This window comes from Natrix helvetica (assembly GCF_964273705.1).
Source record: "Natrix helvetica genome assembly, chromosome: 11".
Taxonomy (NCBI): domain Eukaryota; kingdom Metazoa; phylum Chordata; class Lepidosauria; order Squamata; family Natricidae; genus Natrix; species Natrix helvetica.
Genome location: NC_138562.1, coordinates 7752251 through 7776173, shown reverse-complemented (window position 1 = coordinate 7776173; position 23923 = coordinate 7752251). Strand labels below are relative to the sequence as shown.

At 42.0% G+C, this 23923-nt stretch overlaps 1 protein-coding gene across 1 annotated transcript in view; it reads right to left on the bottom strand.

Moving 5' to 3' along the window:
- Positions 1–6420: 6420 nt before the first annotated feature.
- SMARCA1 (SNF2 related chromatin remodeling ATPase 1) overlaps positions 6421–23923 on the bottom strand; it is a 53144-nt gene continuing 35641 nt past the window's right edge. Inside the window, exons 21-24 of the mRNA XM_081963974.1 lie at positions 21825–21943; positions 19869–20081; positions 9853–9963; positions 6421–6922 (exon numbers count right to left, since the gene is read on the bottom strand). Coding sequence (XP_081820100.1) covers positions 6851–6922; positions 9853–9963; positions 19869–20081; positions 21825–21943 — 515 coding nt within the window. The 3' untranslated portion in view covers positions 6421–6850. The remainder of the gene's footprint in view (positions 6923–9852; positions 9964–19868; positions 20082–21824; positions 21944–23923) is intronic.

Below are 23923 nucleotides of genomic sequence, written 5' to 3'. Positions count from 1 at the left end.
TGACTAGATTAAAACTTCTGAAGGACTCTCACTTGCATTCAAAGCATTGTTCAGCAAACACAAAGGCCAAATGTTAAAACTATCTAAAACGTAAGCACTGATAATTTATTTAAGTCCTGGAAATCGTCTGGAATATTAAAAATCCAAGAGAAAATATATTTTGCATGCAAAAACTCCAGCCTCTTCAAAAATTTGCCATACAAATTTGAAACCTTTGGCATTAAACAATATTCCTTCCCTAGATTTTTTTTTTTTTTTTTTTGCTTTGAAAAGTATAGTTCAGATGCCAGATTTCAAAAGCACGCTGTCATTATTTTATGTAAATGTTTTTAATACAATATCTTCCACAACAATGATCATTTTCAGTGACCATTGAAAGTCGAAATACTGCTATCGTGCAAAGATTTTTGGAATAAATAGGATTTGAGTGCAGCTGTAGTTAATTTCCCTTTCTTTGTCCTGGGTAGATATTCTCCCCCATCCCTCTCGCTCATATAAAAAGAAAGTTAATTTTCTATGAAACCTAAAAAAGAATTTTGTGTCGAACTGAATTCTTGGGTCCCAAAAGCTCCGATCTGACCAATTCCAGGTTTCCACACTTAAGTAGTGGCAACACAATGTTGTTGTGGCCTACCAGTGGCCAGTGGAGCTGGCAGCAGATTCGGACAGTGAGGAGGTTGGGGAGGAACATGGGCCAGTCCTGAAGTCTGGGGAAGGCTCTGATGAGGGCTCTGCGTCGGAGGCAGAGAGGGGGCCAGGGCCGTATGCCAGTTATCAGCTGCCTTCAGAGTCAGACATCAGTGAGGCAGACGAACAGCTGGAGCCTGTTCCCAGTGTGCAAATGCACAGAGTTGCCAGACGAAGGGAACAGCTAAAGAACAGGGGTCGGCTTTGGAGTAAGGCCACAGGTGGATGATGAATGGCCCCTCCCAGAGGAAATCAAAGAGGAGCAAAAGGGGAGTGGAGTTTGCAGGAGACAATTAGTTCGCTTAATTGGTTCGTGACTCTTCGAGACTCCTTGCCATGTTTTGCAGGTACCGGCCTGTCGGCTCTCCAAGCCAGATAAGGTCTGTGACTGTAAATCCTCCCTTGAAAGAGTTTGCTGGGTGTGGATGAGCAGAATTCACAATAAATTAATAAAAGGGTGTTTTGTCGGGACAAGGACTTTGCTTCAAGCTCTTGGGAACAAGCTTCGGTCAGAACAAATGTTTTTGTGAATATGTATCCAGTTGTGGATACGTATTACACTCCAGCTAGTCCTCAACTTACAACAGTTCATTGAGTGACCAAATTTGCAACGACACTGAAAATGTGACTTATGACTGTTTTTCACATTTATGACTGTTGCAGCATCCTGATGGTCACATGATGAAAATTCAGATGCTTTGCAACTGGTTCATATTTACGACGGTTGCAGTATCCTGGGGCCATGTGATTTTGCAGCCTAGGGGAAAGCCAGAGCCATTTAACAACCATGTCACTAACTTAACAACTGCAGTGATTTATTGAACAGCTGTGGCAAGGAAGGTTGTAAAGTGAGGCAAAACTCAGCATCTGCCTCGCTTAGCACCAGAAATTTTGGGACTCAATTGTAAGGAGAGGACTATCTATATAGAACTTTGACAATTAAACTCTGGTGCAACCACAGAGAGACCAAAATTCAATTTAATCTTTGGTTGGTTTTTTAAAAAAAAAAAAAAATTTAAGGTTTTTATTAAGTAAACATTAAAAACGTTGGACATAGTACATTTTTGGCAGTCATTTCCATAGAGTTTTTTACATCCATTAGATAGGCATGTGTAGTCAGTCAAATTACCTACCCATTAATCCCTTTCATTATATAGTTACTATCAGTACATACACATATCCAATTCCTACCTATCGTACAATATTAATACCATTTTTTCCAGTTCTAAACTTATCCGTGTTCTTCTGTCCCGACCTTTTCCCCTCGTTTCTAACTATCAGTACCATTTGTCCCGGATTTCTTCATATTCTTGTCTTTGAGCTCTAGAGTCAGCCTGTCCATTTCTACGCACATCAGTATCTTCATTATTATTTCTTGTTCCGGGGGAATCTCCCCCTCCCCTGTTCTGCAAAACCAGTCTCATTGCTGTTAAAATATGCAACGTTAAATATAATCCACCTTTGCTGTTTTTCTCGTGATCCCTAATAGAAATAGTTCTGGCCTCAACTCTGTCCTTTGATTCAATTTAATCTTTGGTTGATGTTTTACTGTGACTCAGATCGGTCCTACCTCTATCGTGATCTCGTTATCAATTTAGTATTAAAACTCTGAAAATGCCGCTGATCCTTCCAAATACCAGTGTGGTTGACTGCTTTATTTAATCCTTTCTTTGCACTGGGACAAATAGCTATCTCCCATTGTTAAGAGCCTTGATCTAACAGAGCAATAAAAAAAACGCTCATAGGAAGTCAAAATCTTGCATCTGTGTGACAGCTGTATCATTTCCCTGCAGGTTGGATGGCTCCCTATTAATTCGTTGGTACTGTTGAGTTCACCTTTCAGAAGAACAAAAGGCGAGGGGCTTTTTTGCAAGCTTGTATGTGGCATTTAAACCAAAGCACGGAAGAATGGCAAACCACAGTCTGAGAGCCCTCCTCAGCTGGCCTCCGTATTTCACCAATGATCAGAAAGATAAAAGGAATCCGGGGCTTCAAAAGTGACACAAAGAGTTACCTTGGGCGCCTTCATCTCATTTTGTCTTGCAACGACGACAATGTTGCTTGTGTTTAGGCATTGTGAAGTTCCAAGTACAATAAACGCTGGGCTGGCTTTTGTGTTGCGATTATCGAAATGTTAAATCAAAAGGCTGGGCTTGCAAGCTGAAGGGCTCTTCTGTCTTCGTTTAAACACTTCAAACTTTGTTCTCTGCGACAGCCTGCGGCTGCGGACGGTTTTACTCACTTCCCTAAACCCATGAACTTTCCACTTGGTACATGTCCATGGAGATTCGCAGTTTCATCCAGGTCACAGGTGCCCCAAAGCTGCTTTTTCAAAAGGCAACTGGACTTTTTGTTTTTCCTTGAAAACGTTTCGCTTCTCATCCAAGAAATCTCTTCACTTCTGAAAACATGAAAAGTACAGTTGTGTATTGAAAAAGCACCTCTGTTTCAACTTGGCAGAGGTTAAAGAAGTGAGGCCCAGCCTTTTGGGCTCAGCATGTCAGAAATTTGGAAAATGCCTAATATCAGGAATGACACTGATATTACACACACACACATATGGGGGGGGGGTGAAGGAGAGACAGACGGACAGATGGAGACAGAGACACAAGAAACATTCTCTACATATTGATTTATTAAGAAAAATAATAAGTCCAATCGTGTGTTGCTATGTAGTATGTCAAGAAATGTCAAATAATTACAAAAATGAAATATAAGTAAAACACACTCATTTTCAGAGGGTCCAGCAGTTGCACAAAAACACAACCCTTTCTTCAACAGCTTCCAAACATCATACAAGAACTGGACACGCATCCAAAGATAGTTGTTGCTGAGCATTGGAGTGTCATCCAAAATGTTGTGTGTGATCTTTGATACATGTATCATATGTTCACCATCACTGAGTTAAAGACACCATTATCTCTAATGGTTCTAGGTTTAATTGTTTATTGCCCAGAGTTGCTGAGATGGACAGTCTCTAAATTTGATAAATAAATAAAAAAATACCTTCCACACTTCCATGCACACAGATCTGAGTCATGCATTTCTGGGAAATCATATCCCAGAAATGCGCAGAAGATTTTTAACTGGAGAAAGCAACTTTCAGAGCAGACATAGATGCCTGGTAAAATTTGGTTGTTCGACATGCAAAGTAGCTGTTGCTTTTGTGTATTTTCGTGGAGGAATTGGTAGGAGCTGTCCGAATCAACAAAGAATATTTTGCTTCCTTTGGAAGACGAATCTTATCATGCAAAGAATAACATAACCTGGCATGATGTCTACCCAAAACATCTATGCATCGTGTGGAATTTTATTTTTAATTTGTTGTATCCCATCTTTATAATTTTTACAAGTAACTCAAGGCAGTGAATATATCCAACATGCCTTCCTCCCTGTTTTCCCTGTCAAGGTCCCAACTAACGAATCCAAGCAAATCAGAACTTCCTCAAAGAAATTCTTTATTGGGTACATCGTATCGTCACTCTTAGTATAAAACCAATTCTGAATAGTTCCCACGGTTTCAGCATAATTAAAATAGAAAGTAAACCCTTCCCCAAGTATCACTGGTCACGTTGGCCAATTAGGTTAATTGGCAGGCATCTCAGGCACTCTTCCCCATTGCCATCTGTTCCCTAGGGAGATGACCTTGGTTCCCACGAGAACCCTGTGCGTTGTGTCTTTTTCTAACTCCAGGTCTTCTAACCTCCTCCACCCCCCTTCGCACTGTGTGACAACGATGAACAAGAAGATGGCTTCTGCCAGGTTCAGTTCGACATTGACATTCCCCATAGTAACCACCCTGTGAAGCGGGTTAGGCTGAGAAAGAATGACTGGCCCAAGAACACCCAACTGGCTTTCCTGGGACTAGATCTCAGTGTCTTCTGATGATTGGCCCAAAGTCACCCAGTTGGCCTTCAAGCCTAAGGCGGAACTCCTGATATATATATGGCAAATACCACTCACTCATCACAAAATCTCCAGAACCGTAAAGCCTACAAACTTGAAATTTGGCACATATGTTCCTCTTGGCTTCTAGGTGCTCGCTAAGAAAGGATTTTTCAAAATGATAATCAGATCATTAGTATTTCTTATACAGTAATTAACATGCTCTGATGCTAAGGAGTTCTACTCCCCCTCCCCACCTGAAAAGAACTGTTCCAACGGCCAGTTGCCTCACATTCCATTACCTCAGTTCAGATGTTGCATTCCTTCACTAAGGAGCGGTCTGGGGTTCCTTATAGTATTAAACGTCGGTGCCTCACCAAAATGTCTATGCCTTCCACCTATGGAACTGCTTCAGGACTCAAGGCGGCAGGAGTGATATTCCCTTATGTGTTTCAACCACTGAGCCAACAGACTGAACCAGATTTCTCCTGCATTGCCCAATCACATAGATTTGTCGCAAAGCACGGGTATCCAGCTAGTATTCTATAACCAGAACTCGCTTCATTCTCCGATTTCTCAATTTTGTAACCAAATTAGAATGTTCTACATAACTGATGCTGTATGTCTGAACAGCAGAGATAAATGTAGACACCCTACGTGACTTACAGTCATGATGATTGACATGTACTGTATAGCTTGAAAGCCTTTACATTGGGAAGCTCCACGCCCACAACAAACACCAAGATCCCAATGTTTCAACCAGAGCTATTGCTACACCTTATATGGACATCCGAGACTTCAAATAGCATGCAAATGGAGAAATCGGAGTGTAGGCGAAGAATATTTCTTCTTAACGTGAATACCTAACAGAGGAAATAGCAGGATGGAAAATAACAGCATAGCAAGAAAAGTGTAAGACTGATAGTGTGCAAATAAATCTCCTTCTTTTCCAAAAACTGAAGACAAATGTCAATGAAAATTCTCAGTCATCCAGGTATCAAAAATGGTTTTTATTTTTGAAAAGGCAACTGAACTCAACGACGGTGTTCCAAGTAACACCCCTAACGAAAGAAAACTCCGAGGCTTGAGTTTCCCCAAAGTTCCATTTTATTAGAGGTGTCTTATTGGCACATCTGGGAAAACCCGAATCTGAAAGTTTCCAGGTTTTCCCCAACCAACTGAAAGTTCAAGTCCCTGCCCAGCACCCACATGTCTGTCACCACTGTCCAAAACTGGAGATGCCTCCCAGTCACACCATCACCACTGCGGGGCAAGGTGTCCTTGACGCTCTGAGAAAGGAATGTTATTTAGACTATATATCACCCCTACTCCAGATAATCCCCCCTCCTGTTTTCCCACAGCATTAAATGTGGCAGGCCTATAGGTCCAATGCAAAAGATGGCTTCCAGGCCTGACACTTTTTTTTTTTTCAGGAAGAAGAAGACGTTTCCATTTGGTTGTTCCAAGAGGATTCCATGCCTCTAATTCCAGTGCCCCCCAAGTAATCACAACAGCTCTCCGAGATGTTGTCTTCAAAGAAAACACAATTTTTCCATTCCCACAACCACCATCTTGTCAGAATCATTTCCTCCTGCCCAACTAATCTCAACTGTCAATAATTGTCCTTCCATCTCCCACACCATCTAATACAACTGATGATGCTTCCAGGATAGGAAGCAAAGCGTCTTTTTCTTCTTCCTCTTCCACAAAAGAATCAGTCCAGTTGCCTTTTCAAACAAAAACAAAAAACATTTTTGATATCCATGCAGACAATTCTGTAAGGGCTCCTTCAACATATCAAAAGCTGTACATGAAAAAGAATTGAAAATGAGCAAAGACAACGTTAAATGTGTCTTTCACCTCAGGCTATTTTAATTCCATTTAGGTCTCCACAATTATATAAAGTAGCAAACAATAGTACAACTATGAAATCAATGGAAGGGTGGGGGGGCTTCGTTTGTGTGAAAGCAGCACCATATAAAACATGAAAGCTAAAAAAAAAAAAAATCAGCACACTCTTTAGAAGAACAAGGACCGAGTAAATTTTGCTGAAGACATGAGAAATATCACAAAGTACAAGTGCACAAAAATATTGGAATGCATAAAATATTAAGCTACTCAATAGGTAAAGGAAGGCATTGTAAAAAATACAGATTTGCAAAAATTAAAACCACGAGGAATTGAGGGGAAACGGTACTAGGAATACACAGACAGGCTCAAAAACATGGGTTAGAGAGGGAAAAAATTTTTTTTTCAGTTGGATACAGGTTTCTCGGTTCTACGTCTTTGCTTTCTTGGCATCTTTTTTTCCAGAGTTTTCTGTAGCAGATTCGGCTTTTCTTTTTTGAGACTAAAAGAGGGGGAAAAGAAGAAAATGTCATTTTCATTACTCACACGGTATTTTAGAAAGGTAATGAAATCGAATAGGCCATTATGTCGCCACCTGAAAGTAACAAAGAACCTTCACTAACTTTCACCCATCCACATACACACATTTCGACCCAAAAGATGAACAAACAGGGCCTCTGAAAAGACACACAGTGCTGGGAGAAAATCTGCAAACCTTTTAAAACTGCGTGGAATCTTGTAAAACTGTCCATGACCTCCGATGTGGTCAGAACTTCAAATAAGTTCTACTAATACATAGCAATTTCAGTTAAACAGACACCACCTGAAACAGACTGGTATGCCATGTTTTTATTAAACTCATTAATCAAATTCAGTGACTTTGCTGAGAAAACTGGGAACACCTACCCCTCCGAAAAAAGAGCTCTTTTAAAGGGGGAAGCTGAGTCAGATGTTCCAATGAATTAAACAATAACCCTGGCTAACTTTGAAGGGCTATAAAACATACCATGTTTTCCCGAAAATAAGGCAGGGTCTTATTTTCTTTTGACCCACGAAATAAGCACTTGGCCTTATTTTCGGGGAGGTCTTATTATTTTTGAGGTCCAGGGGGGGCGGTGAGTGTGGTCACCTCATGGCTGCTGCTGGGTTGCAATATTTTCGGGGAGGGCTTATTTTAGCGCATGCACTCAAAAGCCCCATTGGGCTTATTATCCAGGGAGGTCTTATTTTCAGGGAAACGGGTTGGTTGCCACAACTGGAGGCTGCCTTTCATAACAGAGGCACAGTAGGTGGATCATACTATCAGGTCCAGTAGGTATACTACAGTGGTGGGTTGCTATCGGTACGCTGTTCGTGGTCTGTTTGTGCACGCGCCGGACGTGCGCTGTGCATGCGCCTGATGTGCACTGCGCATGCACGCACACTCCATCGCATCTGCGACACCCAGCTGCTTGTCGGAGGTTGCGCTGTGCGTGCATGTGCAATTGGACCGGTTGCTTCAAAAGCAGGTATGGAACGGGGCGGGCAGGTACCATACTTGTACAGTGGCCACTGCTCCCGCCTACCGGTACCGGGCCGTACCTGCTGGAACCTACCACTGGTGCACTAACCAGGCAATCAACTCCATAGGAAGGCTAAAATGTCTTTTATTGAAATTGGCTCTAAGAAAAACATCTTAGAGCCAAAGGTGGCTCAGTGGTTAGAATGCAGAATAGCAGGCTAATTCTGCCAACAGTTTGATCCTGACCGGCTCAAGGTTGACTCAGCCTTTCATCCTTCCAAGGTCAGTAAAATGATGACCCAGATTGTTGGGGAGAATACGTGGACTCTGTAAACTGCTTAAAGATGCTGTAAAAGCATTATGAAGCGATATATCAGTCTAAGTGCTATTGCGATCATGCTGTCTTGCAAGTCTGATTGGGTTGAACCTCACCCCCCCCCCCTTCTGATCCTGGGTGGAAACTAATCAAGGAGAGAAGCAGCCTGGAGTTAAGGAGAAACTTCCTAATAATGAGAATAATTAACCAGTGGAAGAGAAGTTGCCTTCAGAAGTTGTGGGTGCTTCATCACTGGAGGTTTTTAAAGAAAAGAGTGGACAGCCACTTGTCTGAAATGTTATAGAGTCTCCTGCCTGAGCAGGGAGTTGGACTATTAGAAGACCTCCAAGGTCCTTTCCATTCTTTAAAATAACTAATTAACATGCTTTTTCCACAACAAAAATGTTAAACGATGCGTTTGGGCTGCTGTTTGTTTAACCGGAATCATTTTATCTACCCAATGAAGCTCTAAAGACTTTGCAGTAAGATTATGGATAGTCTCAAAAGGTTCACCAACTTTCTCTCACCCCTGCAGTTCCAGGAGTCAGTCTTAATTTTACAAAGACTCCAATTTGTGAATTCTGTTGCAACTGTGTATTTAAAGATTTCAAATTCATTCACCACTACAACTCATCACAATTTTAACCAGTATATTCTATGCAAACTTTCCAAGAAGCTTAACTCATAAAACCCTTCAGAGCCTATGATCCCTATCCCCTAGAGATTTCTCCTTTATAAAAATATAAATGGCCATTTATAAAAATATATAATGGCTGTGTGTGTGTGTGTGTGTGTGTTTTCCAGCATAACATAACTCTGGAACGCCTCGAGCAATTTCAACCAAATTTGATACACAGATGACTTACTCTCTGGAGAAAAATATTGTGGGAGTAAGACATTCTTAACACACCTTGGTGTGTGTGTGTGTTCTGTTAAGATACATCCTGTTGTGCCTTAAAATAGCTTCTACTGCACTCCCGTAAAATGGCTTCTACTGCACTCCCGTAAAATGGCCTCTAATGCACAGCGCAGTGGAGTTGCCATGGCAATGGCTTCACAGTACTCCACAAGGGGGCTCCCTTTGGTAAGGGGGAAAATCCAACATTAGAAATTATGCTTGATCCGGACATTTCCTCCTAGTAAATAAATACCCAGGCAACGCCAGGTTACCGGCTAGTCTTTAATGTAAATCTCTGCCGCAAGTAGGAATCAAAACGCAATGGCCCTGCACCTTCTCTCAGGAGTCCCTGAAGACCAACCACTGGAAAAGACATAACTTGCAATCTAATATTTGGAAAGCCAACAATTCCCTACTTTAAAAAAAGTTTTGTTTCTTTTTTCCCCTTTCTTTCATTCAAGGATGGATATGTATTTTTTTTTTAATCCAGCTGCATGATTTTCTCCTATTGGCCAATGTGGGGTTTTTTTTTTTTTTGAGTTGTTATTAATTGAGTTATACCGGTTTATGTTGTTTTACTTGAATTTGAACGCCTCCGTTTATTTTCCTTCCTGTCTCAAAGCTTCTCCTGAATTCACCGAAGGAAACGTGATGTGTTTTAAATGTAAAAATAAAAAAACAAAAAACAAATGCGACGAGTGGACATTCATTAATTACCGCTGGTGTCTTGGCTCCCCGCTTCTTCTTTTCAGCTTTCTCTTTTTCCTCAATTTCCATATTTTCCTTTTCAATGAGCGATATGAGTGTGTTACACCGTCTCTGGAGTTCCTGTGTAAGATCAAAAGGAAATATCAAGTTCTGCAGCACTTGAACCAAAGGAAGCCCGAGTAGAAGCATTAAAAGGCAAGATGTCCAAGGCTACAAGGGGTGGATAATTCATGCATGCTGAAAGGCTGAAACGAAGCCAGGAAATCTTATTAAAATGTGCTTCATGCTGGCAACGTAGCTTTTATGTTTGTTGACTTTAGCAGCAGGACACGCTCTAAAATAGTTATTATCCAAAGGATTGAAGAGGAGGTGGGCCACAGCCTTCATTCTGCCCCTATGAGATAGTGGAATAACTACTTTAAGTGTAGAGCTGAACGGCACTTCGAATCCAATGCCAGAAAAGCCCTCCGGAGCAAGGAAAAGTGTGTGAACAGGGCACCAAACTGCATCTCTGTGTATAGAGTCACACCATTCCCTGGGAGCCTGCAGCAGTTCCAAAAGGCAGCCATTCAGACCCCAGGAAAAGAGACAGCTGCAAAACAGAATCCAAAGCACTCCGCAATCCTTTAGGGTAGACACTGCCAGATTGATTTTTCTGGAAACAGGTGGCTGCTTTAAGAGAAACACAATTCTGCACTTTTCTACTTTGGCTCTATCAAGAGACTTCGGAGGACAACTTCATCTAAAGTTATGCTTGTTGAGATTTGCTTTGTCATATGCAGGTTATAGTCAAGGCTGTGGTTTTTCCCAGTTGCAATGTATGGCTGTGAAAGTTGGACCATAAGAAAAGCTGAGCGCCAAAGAATGGAGGCCTTTGAATGATGGTGCTGGAGAAGACTCCTGCGAGTCCCTTGGACTGCCAGGTGATCCAACCGGTCAGTCCTAGAGGAGATCAACCTTGACTGCTCTTTAGAAGGCCAGATCCTGAAGAGGAGACTCAAAGACTTTGGCCACCTAATGAGAAGGAAGGACTCCCTGGAGAAGAGCCTAATGCTGGGAAAGATTGAGGGCAAAAGAAGAAGGGAAATGACAGAGAATGAGGTGGCTGGATGGAGTCACAGAAGCAGTAGGCGTGAGCTTAAGTGGACTCCAGGGGATGGTAGAGGACAGGAAGGCCTGGAGGAACGTCGTCCATGAGGTCGCGATGGGTCGGACACGACTTCACAACTAACAACTAACAACAACAACAATGCAAGGGTGCATAAGAGAATCTTTCCCCAGAAAATTCCTTTGCCTTTCTTACATTGTCCTGTTTTGCTTTTCAGTTTGGTTTATCGTCGAACTGCACATTCTTTAAAACCAGAAATAGCAAAGAATCGAGAGCCTTCTTTAGCTGTTTATTTTATCCTCCATAGCACCTGAAGGCAGGACAGGTTGCAGCTCATCAGAGGGAGATCCAACCTGGAAATGAGGAGGAATTTCTTGACAGTGAGAAAAATTAACCAAGGGAATGGCTGGCCTCCCGAAGTTGTGGGGGCTCAATCGCCGGAAGTTTTCAAGAAAAGATTGGACAGCCATTTGGCAGCATAAGATTCCTTCTTTGGGAAGTAGAAGACTCCCAGGGTCCCTTCCAGCCCTGTGATTCTACGATAGCAATAGCAACTTATATACCACTTCACAGGGCTTTACAACCCCCTCTAAGCAGTTTAAAGAGTCAGTCTATTGTCCCCAACAATCTGGGTCCTCATTTTACCCACCTCGGAAGAATGGAAGGCTGAGTCAACCTTCAGCCAGTGAGAATCGAACTGCCAAACACTTTCTATTATTCTACTACGCATTTTCTATTGTGGGAAAATGGGAGGGGGGATTATACGGAGTTAGATGATATGTAGCCGTAACAACATTCTTTCTAGAAAGCCAAGGTCATCCTTTGCCTTTGCTCCTCTGCACCTGACCGGAATTGGATGGGTGGAAGCTGCCAGCGTGGCAGTGGATGATTGGACCATGATGGACTTGTGGGTGTGGGGGCAAGGTCTTGAACTTTCAACTGGGTGGGAAAACCGGGACGCCTCAGATTCAGGTTTTCCCAGATGAGCCAACATGGCTCTCTTAATAAATTGGAACTTTGAGCAATACATTGCCTTGGATTCTGATTTAATTTTGGATGCTGACAATTCTAACCACTGCATCACCAGAACTCTTGATTCTGAAAGAGTTCTCTAAATTGGGTAGTGTAGCCATACTTCTTAAAACTATGCACTGGACATAAGAAATTCTTTGACCCAGGCCTTGGTAAGAGACAAAGAGCCCCTCACTTTTCCTGTGATATGCGTACCATAGAAACCACAGCTCGTGTATTGCCAGTTCTGCAGGAGTATTGGCCACCAATTGATTATTGCTCTTTATTTAAATTTACGTGGCACTGATAATTTTTATCTGCACGACTATTAAACAATCAAGATAAATTCATTTCTTATTATGTGTAAGCTTCGGCTACAAATGGTTGCCAATAGTTCTTGTTAGAGGATAGTTTTGTGCTGCTTGTTTTATTCAATGCATTTTTATTGGCCAATGAACAAAATAAATAAAGTTTCTGTCTGTCTGACCCCTCACTTCATCCCTTTTGCCATCTTTTATCCTTCTGTTTTATTGATTTTACTGTAATTTGATTGTTATGAGCCACCCAGCCTTATTGAATCGGGCAGGCCACAAGTGAAAGGAATGATTATTTATTATTATATGTAGAAAAATATGAAGGCCCGCCTGTCAGTTCTTTAGCTGGTGTGAGCCTTCGTATACATGAAGTTCTTTTCAAGAACTGTACCTATGTAGTGTATGTGAGGATCCAGCCAGGATCCATTTGTAATTGACAGATGGAAAGGTTGTCAAAAAAAATATTTTGAAAAGTATTTTTAGTTGACCGTTTCATACACCTCACAACCAGGGAGAAGATGAGTTGGTCCAATTAACAGCAGCAGTGTTTTCTCCACTGAGAGATCCCTTCCTAAGCCTTACAACCACACAATAAAAATTTCCTGTACTCTCTGCTAATCAACCATTTTATATAGAGAAACAGCTTGTGTTATTTAAAATACGTCTAAAATTTGGGTACGTGAGGGCTATAAACACCGCTTGTGATTTTAACACCAAACACATCAACCTCGTTATAAATCTTTTTCTGGCTTGGAATACAGTCTCAATATGCTTAATTATGGTAGCAAATAATATTTCACTGACGTGATGCTCTCATTTGAGGGCAACAAAAGCCGTTCAAAAAGTGAAATAACTACTCCTCCGTAAGACACAGAGACTAGATAATGGAGAGAAGGGGGTAAAAGACCTGCAATCTCCACCTTTTTCTGCCCAAACTACCCTGTCTAGCATTTAGGCTCTCTGTGAACAAACCTCTACTAAGAGCTGTCAAATGTAGGGCTTGTATTCAGTATAATAAAAGTCTTCAAACTTGACAACTTTACAACTTGTGGAGTTGAAGTCCACAAGTCTTAAAGTTGCCAAGTTTGGGGTTCCCTGCACTATAACATGAAGAAATGCAAATACAGAAAGAACCAATATGAATTATTGTCCCAAAATCAGAATGAACCAAGACCAAGGGTGTTTAAAAAAAAACAGCTATTCTTCTTCTCATGGGGTACCATTATGACAAAAAAAAAGGTCAAAGGAAAGAAGAAAAACAACTGGATCCCTCTGAAAACTATGACTGGGATGAAAACAGGTTTTCGGTCCCCAGATTCCCAAAGAATTTCTGGTATCTGAGTTTCTTCCAGTTTTTATGCGCAACACAAGTAACAGTTCAAGATATTTTAGGCTATTTAAAAATGTTCCCTAGTTATGGATGAATGCACAATACCAGGTGTTTACCTTCCCACTCATTTAACACACTACGCTGGGAATTGTTTCCTTGTTCAAATATGGCAATAGAAGACCGGAGAGATTTTGACTTCCTTATGTTGCAAGCCAACCTCAAAAACTGAATCGTGAAAACAAAAATACCTTGAGTATTTTGGAAGTATTCCAAGTCTATATAAGTATGAAACATCTTTACTCTGAACTTTTTTTTTCGTAATTTGAAGTTTTTCCAAGAGCTCCTTCCTTCCCATATAAGCTGTGTGAAATCAGTCTTAATAGCAGTGACTGTGAGAGGGATCTTGGAGTCTTAGTGGACAACTGATTAAATATGAGCCAGCAGTGTGCAGCGGCAGCCAAAAAAGCCAATGCAATCCTAAATTGCATTAACAGAGGGATACAATCAAGGTCAAGGGAGGTACTAATACCACTCTATAAAGCCCTAGTAAGACCACACCTAGAATACTGCATCCAGTTTTGGTCACCACACTATAAAAAAGATGTGAAGACTCTAGAAAGAGTGCAGAGAAGGGCAACAAAGATGATTAGGGGCTTGGAGACCAAAACACATGAAGAACGGTTACAGGAAGTGGGCATGGCTAGTCTAGTGAAGAGAAGGACCAGGGGAGACATGATAGCAGTCTTCCAATATTTGAGGGGCTGCCACAGAGAGGAGGGAGTGAAGTTTTTTCCAAAGCACCTGAAGGCCAGACAAGGAATAATGGATGGAAACTGATCAAGCAGAGATTCAACCTAGAAATAAGGAGGAAATTTCTGACAGTGAGAACAATCAACCAATGGAACAACCATGCCCTCGGAGGTTGTGGGAGCTTCACATCACTTGAGACTTTCAAGAAGAGATTGGACTGCCATTTGTCAGAAATGGTGTAGGGTCTCCTGCTTGAGCTTGGGGGTTGGACTAGATGACCTATAAGGTCCCTTCCAACTCTGTTAATCTGTCTTCTCATATTTCTACACCAACGCGAACACTGTTTGGCCGTGGATACATAAGGGCAATGGAGACATTAGGATTTACTGGAAGTTATCAGTGCCATTCAGACCATCACTGTAATAGGAGTATTAGATCAATATATATTGGCTGGTACTTCTGCCAAGCTACATCCCCTGCCTTGGAAAATGCATTGATGGGAGACACTGAGCAGAATACCAACTCTGCAAATTAACGGAGAAACATTAGCAGCATTTTGCTGTAGTATCAACTTCAGACTACCTGGATTTAGATATTATCTGTGACTCTGCTACCTCTTCACACGTATAAGGCACATCAAGAGTTTCGTTTCCTTATCTGTACTCCATGTTGCCCCAAATTATAAAGATTATACTCGCATCTCCAATGCGAGGCTGTACTTGTTCACAAGGGCTCTTTATAATCACCGCTAGGAGCTTTTAATTATTCCATGAAACTTCCTGTAAAATGTTTGCCGTATATTTTGACATTCAAATCACGTAGCATTACTAGATGCCTCTTTGTTGCCACTATTCCATTTCTATAAGTAGTAACCTTAGAGTTTGAAGGTTTCCAGGTTGTTTTCTAATTAATAGTTACTGTAACACAGCCATCATTTAGAACAGAAGGAAGTAGAGTAACGAAGTGCTGGTGTTACACATATTATCAGCATCTCTGTCCATTATAACTCTAGAATGACATCTGTGACTATTTTTCTATCATAAAGAAATTGTCGAAATACAGAATCGCCACTATGAGGGGCAGGAAAAGCTGTCTGCGTCCTAAAAGGAAGAAATATTGTTACTTGCGGGATCGCATCCTGCCCCATACATCCCTGCGACCAATTCGCTCTCACAGAGAGGGACTCCTCCGGGTGCCGTCCACTAAGCAGTGCCAGAGGGCGGCACCCAGGAGCAGGGCCTTCTCTGTGATGGGCCCAGCCCTCTGGAATGACCTCCCCCCCGACATTAGGACTACTACTGATCTCCGCTCCTTCCGCAAGAAACTCAAGACCCACCTGTTCCAACTAGCTGGCCTGGCTCAACTATAGCTTTGTCTTCTATTCCCCCTGGCAATTTTAAATTTTAAGGTATTTTAATGTTTTTTAACTCTATTATTACTGTGTTATTTTATGAAATGTAATAATTGATGTTGTGAGTTTTTTATACCTCCTCCGTGCAACATGTGATATGTTTTTTATTGTACGCCACCCCGAGTCCCTTCGAGGAGAGGGAGCGGCTTATAAGTCTAATCAAATAAATAAATAAATAAATAATTTCACTGATATAAACCATGAGGCATATGTTAATGATGAAAAATATATACAGTATATTGACTAGCTCAGTACACAATACATATACCAACGAACCTGGACTAATAGAAAAAAAAATGTACATTGGGAACAGGCCCCCATCATGCCTTGAAAAGAACAGATCCGCGAATCAGTGGTGCTTAAGGATCCCATCTTTATCACTGTCACTAAAAAGAAAGACCGCCTACTAAAGCAGAGCATCTAAAGGTAAAGATTGGGGAAGAAGAAGGAATGGAAATAATCGTGCCACTTACAGATTCATACTGTGTAAGCTAGACGCTGGCAAGAAAATAAATACTTGCCGTAGAATCATACGGGTTTTCTGAAAAAAATAGTTTTTCAAGTGAAAGCAGAGCCGATGAGCCGCACGGAGAAATAAATTCAGCTAATTTATCTAGAACCAGGGAGACACCTTGTGGCCATCGGGACGTAAGGAAGATCTTCCGAGCAAATTGCAGGACCGTTATCGTTATTTGCTTTTTTCCCCTTTGGCATATTTAAGCGCGGACGTAGATGCAAAATGGTTACTCTTATCCTTTTGATGTAACGAAGGATTTTACCAAAAAAAAAAGTTTTTATTTTGTTCAAAATGTTGGCATTTTAGGCATATACCTGATAGAAGCAGAGACTAAGAATATTTTGAGAAGATTCAAGAATGAACCCAATAAGTGAATAGAATTGATGACTGGATATAAAAAAGAGTCTCACTGGCTCATTGCCCCGTTTTGGCCGGCAGGGTGCTGGAGGCCATCCAGGCTGAAAATGGAGCAAGGTGGGGGAAGGCTGGCCCCACGGGTCAGATTTAAGCATCCCGCAAGCTGGATCTGGCTTGAGAGCCTTGACTTTGACACCCCAGTTCTACTACATGCTATCCTCCAGATGTCATGGGTCCAACATGGTTGGGAAGTCAAGGAGTTGCAGCACCCACACATCTGGAGGGGACATATGGAGAAGGCTTATCTAAACTAGTGTCTTATCATTATACCTTGTGTCAACAAATTCCTGCCTGTCCTGAATTCTCCATCAGTGCATTTTACTAAAAGAAGCCAGGTCCTCATATGAAGACATTGGAAATGAGTCTTTTTACCCACTTTCTTCGAGTCCTCTCTCTTAGCCATTTATCCTTGCTAATTTTATAGACTTTTTACTATGTTGTTCCAACTTCTTGGGCATCTTAGTTAACACATTTTGTTCTTCAAAATCAGCTTTCTCCAATAGCTTGATGTGTTTATGGATTCTAAATTAGCCTTCCCAAATAACTTGATGTGTTTATAACAACAATAAAGGGGGGGGGGGGATTTGTTAAAATATTCATGACTGGGAGAGACATGGGAACAAGGTCAGCCAATGAATAGGCATAGCAAGTAAGTCAGCCAATGGGAGCTTAAACAGACAAGATATGAGCCTGTGCAGAGAATTGAAACAGAAACTTAAGCAGTCTGCTGCTCTGAGAAGTAAACTAGCAGTCTGTCTGGGCTTGTCTGCTGATATGAAACTAACTGCTTGTGTTTGCCTGTAACTCTCCTGCCTTGTGTTTACTTGGAAGGACCATCTGTTGGTATTGTACATTTATTCATCTATTCTTATGTATATAAAGAACTTGATAAATCCAGCTGAATCAGTTATCTGTGTGTGCTTCTGGATTTGAATGTATGCAACAAACTCTACAAAATTGTAGCTGTATGTAGAAGACACCAAGTTATGGAAAGCAGAAGCAGCTAATTATGGAAAATGAGATATTCTTTTACATAAGCTAGAGAGTATCATATATTTGCTTAGTATTGGTCTCTTATGGAAGCATTGGGATTTGCCATTAAATCGGAATATTCCCAGAAGGAACTCACATTTATTGTGTCTGGTTCATCTTTTCATGTTCTCTTATGCTAAAGAAAACAGTTCTAGAAACTCATGCTGAGGTTTAGAAGTGATACACCGCAGAGACAATTTAACAATGATATCCTCAGCAGTTAAAATTTAATATGTCATTTCATTTTATCTGCCCAAAGTCAAAACAATTGTACATTTGTTTTTGCAGAGAAAATCCCTCTTCACTTCAAGCAGAATTTAAAAAGACAATCAAAGTAAAGCACAGATAGATGGTTTAAATGGATCCCAATATCTCCAATGGAGCTTTAAAAAGATTCCAGTGTGGATGTTATCCAGAGTATAACAGGAGCCCCAAAGAGTGAGATTCACCTAAACAAATCACAGGTACCTTGGCATTACCACAGGCAAATTTCTTTTAATTTTCAGTGTCATCAAACAGACCCCAATTCTAGTTTGTTATGCCAATATGTATGTCTACGGAGATCCTCAGCTATCCAGGTTATTATTGTCCCAAAGGTGCTTTTTCAAAATGCAACTGGACTTTCTTTATCTCTAACAAAGACACAAAGTACTTTGAAAAAGTACCTTTGGGATGCCGGTATTGCGTTATGTCAGTTCCTGATGTAGTTTCTGCACAGATTAGCACCCGAGGGTAGTACAAGAAGCAATGGGTGGAAACTAATCAAGGAGAGAAGCAACTTAGAACTAAAGAGAAATTTCCTGACAGTTAGAACAATTAACCAATGGAAGAACTTGCCTCCAGAAGTTGTGAATGCTCCAACACTGGAAGTTTTTAAGAAGATGTTGGATATCTATTTATCTGAAGTGCTGTAGGGATTCCTGTCTAAGTAAGGGGTTGGACTAGAAGACGTCCAAGTTCCCTTCCAACTCTGTTATTCTATTCTATTCTATTACAAAAAAGATGTTGAGATTTGGAAAAAGTACAGAGAAGAATAAAGGCCTGGAGACTAAAACATATGAAGAGCAGCTGCAGGATTTGGGTTTAGCTAGTTAGGGAAAAGAAGGACTCGGGGTGAAATGATAGCAGGGTTCCTGCTATTTGAGGGGCTGCCAGAAAGAAGAGGGGGTCAACCTATTTTCCAAAGCCATGAAGGCAAGACAAGAAACAATGGATGGAAACTAATCAAGAAACAACCTGGAATGACGGAGAAATTTCCTAACAGTGAGAACAATCTACCCAGTGGAATGCCTGGCCTTCAAAAGTTGTGGGTGCTTCATCACTGGAGGTTTTTAAGAAGAGAGTGGAGAGCCACTTGTTTGAAATGGTATAGGGCAGTGATGGCGAACCTTTTTTGGCTTGCGTGCCACAAGTGGGGGGAGCGCAGGGGGGTCGAGTGCGGGCGTGCCGCACCCATAATGCAACGCGCGAGCCCCCCCAGTGCGCATGCCCCCCAGGGTTGTTTTAAGCGCTCCAAAAGCATCAGGGAAGCCTCGGACGGTCCCTGAAGCCTTCGGAACGCTTAAAACGACCCTCCGAGCAACCCAGAAGTCACTTCCGGTTTGCTCGGAGGGTGGTTTTAAGCATTCCGAAGGCTTCACGACGGTCCCTGAAGCCTCCCGGGGGGGGGGAGGCTCTTTTCGCCCTCCCCAGGTTCCCATAAAGCCTCTGGAGCCTGGGGAAGGCGAAAAATAGCTTTTAAAAAGGTGAACTCAGCTGACAGGGCAGCGCCTCGCGTGCCCTGACAAATGGCATAGGTTCGCCATCATGGGTATAGGGTGTCCTGCTTGAACAGGGGTTGGGCCAGAAAACCTCCAAGGTCCCTTCCATCTCTATTCTGAAACTTCTAAAATCTGAAATCACATATTCTTAGATGGAAAACGGATATCCACGCAGTCGTGGCACTAGAGCAAAACAGCTCAAGGCGAGCATATTTTTAATATATTTTTTTCTCATTGTGCAAAATAAATAGTAATTAACTATTTCAAAATAAAAAATAACATGACACAATCAGATCCATAAAACCAAAAGGAGTTTTTAAAAAAACAAGACACGCAGAAATAAACCAAGCTCGCATCAGCAGACCCTTTGCTTACCATGGCGGTTCTGGACTTAATAAACCAATCAAATCTGAACTGGGGCGCATTGCGCACACACTGTCTTAGCTCTTCATACACGTTTTCTTTATCAAATCCCATTTTATGCAACATGCATATCAAGAACCGATCTTCTTCTTCTGTGTAGTTTTTGCCTTTGTTGGTTCCGTACTGAATTCGCAGCTGATGGAAAGGGGCTTTATACCTTGCAATCTAAAAGCGTTGAAAAGATATAAAAACATACATGCATGTATCAGATTTCTTCTGCTAGGCATTTCTGTCAGCATCTCATTCGATAGCTATGCACTCTTCTTTCAAGGGCAGGAAATTCACTGTAATTACGCCAAGGTCAAAACAAACAAATCATTCCCGCTCAAAATGTATTCGGTAATTCTAAGGACTTAATACTGGCGATGTAACACCAGAATAGTGTTATGCTTATCTTGGGGACTAATTATCCTGTTTGGGAGACATTGTATGAAATGGGCTGTCTGGAAGCGTCTCCAATGATGGGAAAGTGGAAGAAAAAAGAAGAGCGACTTGCATCAAAGAAAGGAAAAGCTGAAGGTTCGTTCTCCGAGCTTGTGGGTTGGTTTCCGAACTTTTCATCACCAGGATAGGTAGCATCTTCAGCGGAAATTTAGGGGATGTTAGTGTTCTTCTGTTTATAAGGGCTTCAGGTGTGAGTGTGGTTGGTCTAGTGATGGGGAGGTTACACGGGTGAGGGTCTCTGGGAGATGAATTGCTGGGTGAGGGGGGGGGGCTTGCATGAGTTGGTTGTGGATCGGTACTGTCTCTGGTTAGCTGTGTGGTTGACTTCTGAAGGGTTTGTAGGCTACTACAACTAGCATACAAACTCTTCAGAATCCAAATCAACCACACAGCTAACCAGAGACAGCACCGACCCTTAATCAACTCCCGCAAGCTCCCTCCCACCAGCAGTTCAATGACCCTAACCTGATGTAAGCCCCCTCCCCCAAGACTCCCACTTGACGCACCCATACCTGGCCCATCACAAGACTCTCAGTTGACACACTCACACCTGAAGACCTTATCAGCAGAAGAACACTAACTGCCAAGGTTCCGGTGGCCTAATTAATCCATGAGCCTCAAGCCAAGTTTCAAAGGAAATCCAGTGATTTATAGGAGCAACATGTCAGCTGTTCCTGAGTGGAGTTAGCTCTGCTCCCACGTGATGTATGGCCCAACCATAACCCTGTCTTCCCCCTCCTCTCAGGTATGTCATAAATCACATTCTCCAACAGCCTTTCCCGGGCTGTAGAAATCCTGCCTCTCCAGCTGGCTTTGGTACCCTGGGATACAATTTGGAGAAAGGTATGCATGGAATGTGCTTCTGGTCATGGCAGCTCCCGTCTCCTGGTTATGGCAACTCGAGAGGAGGCCAGGAGTGCTTTGCGAGTTGATGCTAACATCCCCTAAACTCCACTGAAGATGTTACCTAGCCTGGTCACAAAACATTCAGAAACCAACCCCCAAGCTTGGAGAATAAACCTTCACCTTCATCCTACACCCGAGATACAGATATTCACCATTATTGCAAAGAAACGAAAGGCTCATTGGGAGTTGGGTAGTGTACAATTTAAACAATAATAAGGAGGGATTCAGTTACAGTGGCTGCACTACTGGAAGACTTGAAACACCAGATTAAGGACAGATTGCTGGAGATAAAAAATATCTATGTGGTTGCTAAATGTCTAACACAAACTTGATGTAAATTAATATATTGGGGACATTTCAATTCTTACAGCTTTATAAACACGTATCAACACAAAGAATAAGTTTGCCTATTTCTGAATTGGTTATGGAAGTTTTGAAATGAAAAATTAGGAAAGGACAGCGAATAATTTTGTCAGCGAGGGGTGGGGAGGGGGAATCACCACCTGCTGGTTTTTGAAGGACAAGATTAATTAGGAGAATATCAATGGACAGATTTACTTTGACATCCAGTGCTTTTTTGATGCTAATCCTCCTCTGTATTCTAGCTTCTCCTCTTTCAATCTGAGCCATGATCCTCTCGATGTCCTGGAGTTCATTGCAACGTTCCCAAAATACAGCTGAAATTACAATAATAATAATAATAATAGTAATCACCACCATCATCTTACATGTTCCATAATAAAAGGAACATTACTTCAAAGCAATTAAAGCATTGAGTCCCATAAGATGAGCTAAACACAATTACAGCATCTCCATAGTGAGAACGTTTTAAATGTTCTGAAAACTTACCAAGTTACATTTTATGCCGTAAACCTTTTTTTTATGACAATGTTTTCAAAGCTTTCAGTAATTCAAAACAAGGGAAAAAATACACATCTGACTGAATTTGTATAAGTAGATGAAGCCATCCAAATTTCCTATATTTTTTCCCCAGGCATTTCTTTCGAAGAGGGCATTGGAAGTTGGAGGGAAAATGTAACTTTAAAATGAGCAATTAAGCTTAAAGCCCATTAGGCATTATTCAAGGGAGGGTGGAAGAGGGACAGACAGAAAAAAGGGACAGGCTACAGCCAAGAGGCCTTTCTGTCTGCTACAAGATGGCAGTTTCTTGCATTTCAAGTTGACGCTAGGCAGCAAAAACATAAACCGTGCCCCATCTGGTCTAGCTGTCTATTCTCACAGTGCCCAACCAACTGCACAGGGAGCCCATTAGTCTCCCTGCAGACAGTCTTCAGAGGCAGATCCAGGGCCATCAAGGCAAACAGCCAGTGATCTCCATGAATCCCCCTGAATCGATGGAATCCTTTTTTTTTTAAGCTGTCAAGCTGACAGCTAGCCCTATATTTTGATGATAGTGAAATCCAAAGGTAAATCAGGCATTGCGTAAAAGTATTGTGTCCCAATTTTTCCAGTATTCAGTTTTATGGGGTGAACCTGCTACCTTGTTTCCCCCCAAAATAAGACCCAACTGGAAAATAAATCCTAGCATGATTTTTCAGGATGCTGGTAATAAAAGCTCTACCCCCAAAATAAGCCCCAGTTAAGATTGTCAGTCAGATTGACGCATTTAGTACTGTATTTCCCCCCCCCCAAATTAAGACCTAACCAGAAAATAAGCCCTAATGCTGTGATGGTGAACCTATGGCACGCGTGCCCGAAGTAGCACGCAGAGCCATGTCTCTTGGCATGCACAGCGTTGCCCATTCCTCTTCTGGGTTTCTGCCCAACATTCACGCACGACAACAATCAGCTGGCCTTCGTACATGCGGCAGCGCCAGAAACTGGAAGAGCTGGTATTCCTTTTTCTGGCATTAGCATGCGCACCAGTAACCGGAGGTCTTGCTGGCTGCCGCAGATGCATGCACCGGAAACCAGACGTTCATTTTCTGGTGCACGCATGCCCTCTGGGCAGCTCCTCTTCTGGCTTTGCATCCCTACGAGCGCACATGCATGCTCTCTTTTCGGCACATCATCACTGCCCCAATGCATCTTTTGGAGCAAAAATTAATATACCGTATTTTTCGGAGTATAAGACGCACCTTTTTCCCTCAAAAAAGAGGCTGAAAATCTGGGTGCGTCTTATACACTGAATACAGCATTGCCTCCCGAGGCCCCGTCTCCTTCACCAAAATGGCCGTGCATAGCCTTTCAGAGAGCTCTTGGGGGCTGGGGAAGGCAGAAATGAGTGAAAAACAGGCTGCTTTTTGCTCAATTTTGCCCTCTCCCCCGGAGTACTCAATAAGCCTCCTAAAAGGCTACGCGTGCTATTTTTTTGACAAAAAACGGACCTGTTTTCACAAAAAATGGGCCATTTGTTGCTCATTTTGGGGGAGGGCACTCCCCCAGGAGCACTCTGTAAGCCCCCTAAAGGCTATTCATGCCTTTGGCGGGGGGGGGGGGGGAAATGGGCCAGTGTTCATGAAAAACGGGCCATTTTTGGGAGGTTTGCAGAGTGCAAATTTTTTTTTTAATTTGCCTCTTCAAAACCTTGGTGCGTCTTATAGTCCGAAAAATATGGTAAGACCCAGTCTTATTTTCGGAGAAACACGGTAGTTCCTCCAAATGCCTCATGGAGCACTGTAACATCTTTTGAGTTT